General features: G+C 32.7%; 1 protein-coding gene across 2 annotated transcripts; it reads right to left on the bottom strand.

Annotated features, from left to right (window-relative positions):
* Positions 1-3,814: 3,814 nt before the first annotated feature.
* On the bottom strand, positions 3,815-9,681 carry LOC109338119 (uracil phosphoribosyltransferase). 2 transcript variants are annotated; one of them, XM_019575262.1, is made up of 13 exons: positions 9,570-9,644; positions 9,504-9,530; positions 9,281-9,367; positions 8,367-8,445; positions 7,837-7,895; positions 6,902-6,979; positions 6,512-6,593; positions 6,184-6,232; positions 5,973-6,034; positions 5,542-5,609; positions 4,361-4,416; positions 4,063-4,110; positions 3,815-3,964 (listed from the first exon to the last, which is right to left on the bottom strand). In XM_019575262.1, the coding sequence occupies exons 1-13, from the start codon at positions 9,618-9,620 to the stop codon at positions 3,913-3,915; spliced, it is 798 nt and encodes a 265-aa protein (XP_019430807.1). In that variant the 5' UTR covers positions 9,621-9,644; the 3' UTR covers positions 3,815-3,912. The 2 variants fall into 2 exon arrangements, with proteins under 2 accessions (XP_019430807.1, XP_019430806.1); XM_019575261.1 differs by having other exon boundaries at positions 9,504-9,681.
* Between the last annotated feature and the right edge of the window lie 667 nt (positions 9,682-10,348).

Genomic DNA, 10,348 nt, shown 5'->3' with positions numbered 1-10,348 from the left:
TAGAGTGAGATAGTATTATGCTTAGGGATTAACATGTCATCCATTGCATATTATCAAATGTGTTCATCATCCTATCTTGTTCTTTTGTGATTCTTTCATTACTATTTAGAGATTTCTTAAGGGTAGAAATTACATGTTCTTCATGATTCTGATCTTATACATATTCATAGTAATTGTGAGATTTGTATAGGGTTTATATCTTGTTCTTTCTTGTAATATTAGAGCTATTTTGTGCTTCACATTACTCTGTTTTTTTTGTTGTTGTTTGTGTAACAAGGAAAGTCGTCTCTTAGTGTCGTACCACCAAAGAGATCAGAGAGTCTTCACCAAGAATTGGAGGTCTTGAGTTTAGAACATACTCTTGGTTGGGGCTGGATCGTAGGAAAGGTTTTCCTAGGCGATTGGGTAAGGTCAAACCAAGGTAGAGGTTCTGGGAACTCAAGAAGGTAGAGTTCAAGGTCTTGTAATTAGAAGTGTGTATGTAAGACACATTGGCTTCAATTTTAGTGAAGAAAATGTCCCAGATCATAGTGGAGAACTGGATGTAGTTTTGCAATGGATCACAAAACGAACCAGTATAAAAACCTTGTTGCAGACTGTTTCTTTCCCTTATCTCTTTTCTATTTTAAGAAGCTTTTAATTGCCTATTGTAGCTGATATTTTGAATATAGTATTACTGTCAAATAAAGATCATTTGTTTTCAAATATATCTACTATATCATTTCTGTATAATATGTAATTAGCCGTGTAATTGAGTCATTCAGCAACTGTTATTTCTGTGCGACTTAATCGATTAAGTCATATCTTTAATCGATTAACTGGGTGATTTTCCAGAATAGGGCTTTGGTGCAAATAGCGATAAGTGGGAACTGTGACACCTATTCAACCCCCCTAGGTGTATTCTGTCACTGATACCTAACAAAACTCACTCAAATTTCCCCTAATTATGTACATACATTATTACAGTGACTACCCCTAGGGGAGAGATAAGTGTATTTTTTTATAAAAAAATGGTGATTAGTGTAGTTAAGTTAAACAAAATATAGTATATTGTGAAGACAAGTATATTGTGAAGACAAGTACAAATAGAATAAGAGTCAATGTCTATTCATTATTTTGGTTAGTTACAATAAAGTATAAGCATGATTTAAACATATTCTTAGAATTATTGATATAGTTTGTAACGAACCAAAAATACTGGATAAACATTGATTGTTACGCTATTTGAATTTGTTTTCACAATATATCATATATTGTTTGACTTAATTATACTTGTCATTGCTTTTTTTAAGAAATTACACTTATTTCTCCTGTAGGGGTAGTTAGTGTAATGTATGTATATAATTAGGGGTGTTTTTTGTAGGTTTAAAAAATTGAGGGTGGTTTGTGTAACTTTACTGAAACTCAGGAGGTGTTAGTGTAATTTACTCTAAGATAAACAATATTTACATGATATATTTAGATTATTTATGCTTAAAGGTCAAATGTCTTATAGTATGGATGGCAAAAATACCCGCCTCGTGGGTACCCGTTAAAATATTCACAACTGGTACCCATAAAAGTGGCTTATGGGTGGGAGTGGATATATTATATTTTTATTATTATTTTATACTTATATATTATCTATTTTGTATTATTTTATAATGAATTTTAGTGATTGAAATATAAGATAAACTTAACAAGTACATAAATTTTATTATTTATGTAATAATTATTTTATATGTATTGATTAATATAAAATATATAAATATATTAAAACATAAAAACCTGTGGGGTACCCGTAATACCCACTACTCACGTGGGTACCCGTAAATAATGGAGGTATGGGTATGAGAAAGCACTACTCGTGCCCGTTCTGCCCCGTTGATTTCCCTATCTTATAGTTAGTAATAGTGATGTATGGTTATGAGATGGAAGGATAGCTTTCATTCATATGGCTCATTTAAATAAATTGACAAAACATGAGATTGTAGTTGGTTTGCCAAAAAAATAAACATGTTAAAGACAAATTATGTGACCATGTCAAAAAGGCAAACAAACTAAAACTAAAGTATCTTTTAAACTAAAACATATTTTTCAACTTCTAGATCATTATAATTATTGCATATGGATTAATTTGGTTCATTTAGGACAATATATTTTGGTGGAAATTATCAAGGTTCAAGTAAACATTATTTTTTGTACATAAAAATGATGTGGGTCATGCTTTTTGAAAATATGCAAAATGTGTTCAAAATGAAAATGTCTTTGCAAATTTCTTCTATTAGAAATGATCATGGAGTGGATTTCAAAATGTTGTGTTTGAAGAGTTTTATGATGAAAATGGAATAACATGTCACGTGAAACGGAATAACACGTTACTTTAAACATAGTAAAATGTTACCTAACTGTACAAAGCATCCAATAACTGATTACTGAGGTGAGTAATCAATTACTTAGTGGACAGTAAAGTCCGGTAACCAATTAACAGGAGCAAATAACTAATTATTATAGACTGGAAGTATATTTTCGAATTCGAAACTCAACCAGTATGTACCCAAACATATCATTATGATTCTAAATGTTTCAACCTCTACGAATAGACCTTGGAACCCATCTAAAATCTACTTATATCATCCTAAGTATTTCAAAACAAAACAACACTTTTTCAAGAGCCTAGTGTAATAATAACTTTGAAGTGTTCTTGAAAAAGATTTCAACATCATTAGATTGGGTATAATAATCCTTAGTCATTCAAAAAGTTTTCTTCTACTTTATCAAATCAAAGTGTCGCCATAGGTTTTAGTGATCGATTGTGTAAAAAGAAAGTTTTCTTATAGGAATTGGGTGTTTTAGAAGATAATCTTGGTATGAGGCTTATAAGAAACTTAATTACATAATGAAAAATCTCTTGATAAAATACTCATATTGGTGTGAAGAATGTGAATAAATATACATCTTGATGAGAATCTCTATATCCTTACCTCTTTTAATTTTCTGCAATATTGTTCTAGAAGTTTTTGCTTCTGTTGAAAAATTCTAAATAATCATTTAAAAATGACAATATTTTGCAAATTTAATTCACCCTCTCACATGGTATATGGTGTTATCCAGTGTCTACACTTTAGGGTATGAAAAAATACACTCTAAAAGGAGGCTGACCAAGGGAGCGGGAAGAAGTTCGAGTCAGACCCAAAGGGAATACATGGAAAAAATATCTGATTTTCTTTAGCTCAACCGTTTTTCTTTAATATTAAATTTACAATGCCTTTAAGAGCATCCCTGCCCTGGTTCAACGGTTTCAGGGAACTTTGTGCAACTCTAATATTGAAATGTTTTAGAGATAAACTATGCATGTGTTTATGTAATAGTTATATACCTAAACAACAATTAAAAACACAAGCGATTATTGTATACCACAATTAAAACCTCAATTAATTATTTTTTGTTTTTTTCTTGATCTTTTTTTAACAATGTTATTTGTACAACAATTTTATATCATTGAAAAAAGAAATGAGTCCCCATAGCCACTCTTTTTCATGTAATTTTTATGTAAGAGACACCGTATTCTATATAAAATAAATTCATTATAAAAAATTATATTTCTTAACACAAGTTTTAGTCACTAGATGTTATACAAAATAAAAAAGGCAACCTAGTGCATAAATCTCCCACTTAATAAGATTTGAGGTAGATATATTCCACACACGAAAAAACTCTTTCCAGAATTTGAATATGTAATCTCATAGTCACTAAACAACAATACTAATGTTGAGTCAAGCACACCCTCTTAGATGTCACATAAAATACAAGTACAAAATGTAGAAAAATCAGAGACAGAAGCCACTGATTAAACCACATTGAAGTTCAGCAGCCATCCGAAGAATGGAAGAAAAATCAGCATATGATATAAAGTGAAACAAGCTAGATATTTCATGTGCCAAAGCTTCGGTCCCCTGCATCTCCAAGGCCAGGAATTATAAACCTACATAAGAGAAATAAAATACATTAATAATGCTGCAATTCTATACATATTAGCTAACTCCCAATAATGTAACTACAATATTGTTATGAGGCACCAACCCTTTCTCATTAACTACAGGATCAATTATTCCAGTATACACATGAAGCCTGCAAAATATAATACTTATAATCAGAAACTCGCAGGTGATATTGTTTGAAAGAATGTAAAAGGACGGCCTAGTGCACGGGTAGGAGGATGGTAGATGTGCACAGTCTAATCCTTGCAAGTGAAGAGGTTGTTTCCAAGTTTTTATTAAACCCCTAACCTCGATCACAAGGTAAACAACATTATAGTTGTGTCGAGGCTTACCCTCAATTGCTTGGGAGAAAGTAAAGAAATTTAAAGTGATGTCAATACCCAGGGAATTGCTCGCTCAGCTTTTGAAGGGCTGGTGGGGCAGCACAAGCAGATATCTGCAATGTCATAAATCAATTAATTAGGCTATGTATAACTGAATTAGCAAAATATCCTATATTGGACAAGTATTGAGTATTAAGAAGGCCAATATGATGGAACATTGAGAGATGCATAGTTATAGTATGAAGAGCTGACAAGATTTCGATTTTCCACGTGAAATCGCACGACCTTACATTTTTTAGAACTAGTGAAATCGCCGGGAAAGAACGTGAGATCGTGGAATCAGCACTATCTTTCTGAGTGGCTGAAAGCTAAAAGACATCCGGTCAAAACACGGGTTCAACCTGAGCCCATTCTTAAAGTACACATAAAAAAACCCTAAATTCCCAAAATTTTAGGTTTTTGACCTGGGCCCATTGTTAAAATGCATATAAACAACCCTAAATTTTGGGTCTTCAACCAACACCCTAGCACCTTACTCAGAAAATACTTGCTTAACTCTCAACCTTCATCTCTGTAATCTTCCTTGTTTTCTTTGCTTTTTCTCTTGATTTCTCAGAGTTTGGGTTTTCTTTGGTGCTTCAATTCTTTGTTATTTCTATTGGGTTGTTTCTCTATCATGGGGGTGTTACTTGTTGTGTTTCATCTTTTGTATGCTTCTCCATTTAGTTTTGCTACTCTTTGTTTGTGTTCCTTCTAAGTGCGGCTGGTTATAGCGTAAGTTTATCTATAAATTTAGTTTTGGATAGGAATATTTTCATATTTATGCTATTTTAATGCATATGTTTAAGTTGAAATACAATTTTTTATGTTTGGTGGGATCTTACGATCTAACTTATGATCACACGTTTTAATCTTACGTAAGATCTCGATCTTGTCAAGTATGATATGAACTACCATTATTTTATGTAATGTCTACAAATTTTGGTTTTTTGCCACTCTTTATCTTAACATGGTGCTCTCATGTATCCTAACCTAACAATCTTTAACCCTAGCCACCTCCATCAACCAAAACATGTCACTCACATGTTAACATGAGCCGATCAGATTTCTCACACAATGCATGTATAAACTATAATCTGTCGCGATTTGAAACCTCGTGGCCATGCTTAATGTCTTGCAGCTCTACCAAAAACAAAAAAGAAATCTAGTTTCTGAATATAATACAGCTTATTTCTTACCACTTTTATCTGCTTGTTGTCAAGTCCACGTTCCTTTAGCAGAGTCACGGCAGCCACAATAGTACCACCTGTTATTCACATGAAAAACAAAATAATATTAATAAAGGTCGCAGTGAGGTCACCTTAACAGATTTTCAACTTTTCAAGTATATGGAACTCAAAATGGATGCACATATTTCATAGATTGTGCTTCCTGCTGTTACGGATTCACATTGATTGAAATTTTCGGGAAAACTTCATTTATTCTCATGTAAAAATTTGAAATCTCAAATGAATACTAATACATCTGGCTATCTGTAACTCTAACATGTCTGATTATCTGTGACTTACTAATCAACATGAATACTGCTAAAACAAAACTATTCTACCAAGAAGATAGAGGTTAAAAGGTTCAGTCTTGATGAACAATGAGGGGAAATTATTATACATACCTGTTGCAAGCATAGGATCAACCACAAATACTTTAGATCCTTCTGCAAACTTCTTCGGTAACCTGGAAATCATATACAGGAATATGTAACAGAGTGCTCTATCATTCAGTAAAAGAAGCAAAAGGCAATAGAGGCAATTGAGCAATGTGAGCGAAGAAAGGAAAGGAAAAACAAGGTGACCATATTTCTCTTTCAAATATAAATTTCTTACTTGTTCAAATATGTAGTTGGTTGAAGTGTTTCCTCATTTCTGCTTATTCCTTTTTCAAATGTGAAGCGAAAAAATAATTATTATCTGATTAAGAAATTGATGAGATATTTACTCTAGTTTTTAAGAAGTGCATCCCCGAAACTAACAATCTTTGAAGTTTAACCAAGTCGGTATCTTATTAAAATGAATCATGAAACAGAAATGTAGAAATATGTAAAAAGCAGTCTTGTTCTTCAAATATCATGTTTGTTGGACATGCCTTTGAATTCAAGGCTTCAAGTTACAAATTATGCAACAATACAGAATCTGCATCCTCTTGTTTGATTACCTAGATGATATGTTTTTGTTGCAGGCAAGATTGATGATGCATGTTCTGCAAGAGCAAGACCAGCTCTCAAAATTGGAATCACCTGAAAAGTTAGTAAAAGATTCAGGCTAGTTTGCAAAAAGGTGCTACCCAACCGCATGAAGAAGACTGTAAAAGGGCTTAAGTTTGGACAAGTGGTAGATATTAGTAGCATCAAAGAAATACCAAAACACGATCATGGTTTTGGTTAATGAAATTATATCTCTGAAATTCTTAACAACTTAGCATAAAGAAAAAAATCAACTGTTTTATGTGGAATGGGTGGATTTAACTGTCAGGCTATAAAAACTCCCGCAAATATTTAATTCTAAACAAACATATCAAAAGACTTGAAAGCAATATGCTGCTTACAGCCACAGGCTCCCTTGGATCAATGAACTCCACTGAGGCAACACCCATTGGCGATTGGATCTCTCCGGAAACGGTAGGCTGAAAACAATTAAAGCAAAGCAGAGAAGAAAAAAAGCATGAGTGGGATGATTGATAGGAAGGAAGACAAAAACTATTGGATAGCCATATGAAATCAAATCAAATCGAAATTTAGATATCAAAGTATTAATTCAGGACACCACTTCTGACCGGTGGCAAGTTCCAGATTATTGTATCAACAATGAGAAGAGAGTGGTACATGGGGCATCAGCTTTAAGAAACACTTAGCTTAAGAATGAATTGCATCAAATTTGTGAAATCATATGAACAAAGGCATGAAAACAATATTTTAAATAACTTAGTATACCATACTAGTTAAGGATTGTTAGAGAGCTGATATTTCGGTTAACTTCATATTTCCAAGGCTATTTTGCCATTTTTTTCTACTCGTGATAAGGATATTTATTTGGGCCAGATTTATGTTTTTTTCTATTGAGTTTACAGGATCTTCACTTTTTTTTTGGGGAAATATAATTGAGTCCTTCATTTGGTAATACAGAAGTCCTAATTTAAAGCTGAAAATTTTCCTTAAGGGCATAGTAGTCTTAAGGAGTCCCTATGCCTATTTTTATGCGACAATCAGTGATTCAAATTGTGGACCACATCACGTGATGTAGCCGCGTCACCAAATCACAATGATGTGGCCCGTCAAGCTGCAACGCAACCGCGTTTAGGCCGCAACACAACTGCATCGGGCCACATCAAACCATTTTACATGACAAAACATCATGGCTAATTTTGAAGTTTTAAGATTGTCAAGTATTATTATAAAAAAATCCAACAATATCAAATTATATTATAGAAAAAATATAAGTGAAAAACATGGGTGATAGCAAGGACATGATACAGAAACTAACCAACCAATCCCTTGAAGCTTCATACATTAGTAGCCTTCCCAACTCAGCCATTGCATTTCCTATCACAATAAAAGAAATTTTCATAAATTTAATCAGGAAGCAAAGTCTGATTAAATTCATAAGATACACACAGGTTAAAGAATTTCCAAAAAATGCAAGACTGAGCTACAGGCTCGAAGTGTATCATGCTCAATAGGTTCCAGTTCTAGTTTTCAATAAACCAGAAGATAAGATTGCTTACCATATTTTGAATAATGAATTCTGAAAATTTATCAATCACACTTTGCAACCTAGAATTATTTCTGTTGATGTTAAATAAGTCATGTTTTTTCTACACTTAACAATAACAATTCAGGAAGTGCGTTGCCCACACTTGAACCAACAGTTTTTTTAAAAAGCACAATCTTGTGAAATTCAAAAATCAAATGACACGATAAAGGTGTTCCCATGTTGATTGCAGTTAACAAAATCAGGTCAATGTTCAACTAAATTACAAAATGATGCTCAAAAATAGAAACTTCACCACTCACTAAAGATGGGACTAGGAGTCTGTTCGTTCCTCAAGACGGAAACCCAGTGCTTGATCAACGGATGCGGAGGAACATAAACCTTCAAAATTGGAACAAACAGATTAATCCACCAAAGATAATTCACCACAAAATAAACTTTAGTCTCCAACCCTTCCATATTTTTTCTTCTCAAGAACCAAAATAGACCAAAGCCCATAAAAATAAAAGTCCAAACACAAGAACAATGACAAAACCCAATAAACAGATTAAATAACCAGCTAAACCATCACAGATAAATCATCAACAATAAAAAATGCATAAACAAAAAATGCATAAACCAGAAGCCAGTATATCAACTGATCTAAGCTGATAAAATATTAAGACATATTAATCAAACAATTAATCTATCACAGACAAATCACCAAAACACTAACTCTATCTTCCTTTTCCTCTAGAACCAAACAAAAACAGATCAAAAACCCATAAACCCAGAAGCGAAAACCACAAGAGGAATTCATAAAACTCAAAGACCAAATTAATCAAACCGTACCATAGATATATCACGATAAAGAGAGGGAAAAAGCAGAAATTTTGAAGTCCCTTCTCTCCATTTTATTTTCCTCATGAACAAAAATCGATAAACTCAGAAGCCAAAATAATGAGACCAATGCAAAAAAACCATTAATCAGATTAATCAGTCAATGAAGCTACCACAGATAAATCACTAAAAAGTGAAAAAAAAATCTGCTCATTTCCTCCATTTTTTATTTATTCTCAGAAACCAAACAGAAGACAAAATCTTCGATGCAACACTTATCGGGAGGGACAGTCCGAAATTCACATTGATTAGTTTCTTATCCATAGAATAATGGAATACCCTTGATTATATAAAAATAGAAGACAAAAAACACGTGAAGAGAATGAAGGAAACTAACGAGCATGCGGTTGTCAGAGACAGGTTTCTCTTCCTCCATAGTCATGTGAGTGGACACAGCAACAATGTTACGGCGCGGAAAAGATATCTGAGTGGAGAGTGACACAACAACAACAAAGGGTATTTATTGTCGGAATGAAGAATCTAATTGGAAATAAAAAATTAATGAAATTTAGAAAATTTAATCTTTAAAGAAAAAAGGATGAAACTTTTTTGCTTATTGCCTTATTTTTAGTTTTGAAGAGAGGAGTGAGTGAGAAATTGGAGGGAGTGTGCGGAATAAGTGGAGCATCGGGGAGGAGATTAAGGTTGAAGTGAATGTTGCTGCGGCACCAAGCCATAAGAAGATTATGAGGATTTGAGGTTTGAAGTCAGGGTCGGGTAACAGAATAGGTATGTTGTTGAAGGCTATTATTATCATGCCCATTGATGAGTTTGTGGCAAAATTGTAATTTTACTCAAGGAGAATGACAATTTGCTTTCTCTAAGAGAAAAAAATTACACCATAATGCGTTAGTCGAGTGAGATAAAGTTTTATTGGATCTTCAAAGTCGTAGTTCGATTCTTATAAGTAATATTAGAATGGGTAGCCATAAACCTCAGAAAGAATTAGTTCTTTAGCAAAAAAAATGTAAAAACACATTCTTGATAGTATCAAGAAAACATTATTTGATATAAGTCTCTTCATTCTCAAAAGGCATGGTATCAAGAAGGTGTTAACAATAACAAAGAACATTCCTTCAAAGGAGATATACTACATTATTAACAACAAATCACACTAATTAACTTTCTACTATTTTATGTAGATGATATTTTGTGTTGCATAATGTTAATCATTTAGTAATGTCGAAAACTATATTGGACAAATGAGTTTTACGTAAAAGATTTAAAGGTTACTAAGAAGATTTTTGGAGTAGAGATTCACATGGAATATGAACAATATTAAACTAGTAAGTAATCTATTGACAAATCACTAAGATTTTCCTAAATTAGTGTCTAAAGACTTATGAAGAGAAGAAATACATATCAAAGTTTGATATGTCAGTATAGCTAGTTTCTTGACGTATGC

This window comes from Lupinus angustifolius, unplaced genomic scaffold (genome assembly GCF_001865875.1).
Source record: "Lupinus angustifolius cultivar Tanjil unplaced genomic scaffold, LupAngTanjil_v1.0 Scaffold_18_2, whole genome shotgun sequence".
NCBI lineage: Eukaryota > Viridiplantae > Streptophyta > Magnoliopsida > Fabales > Fabaceae > Lupinus > Lupinus angustifolius.
This window is presented reverse-complemented; position numbering and strand designations above follow the sequence as displayed.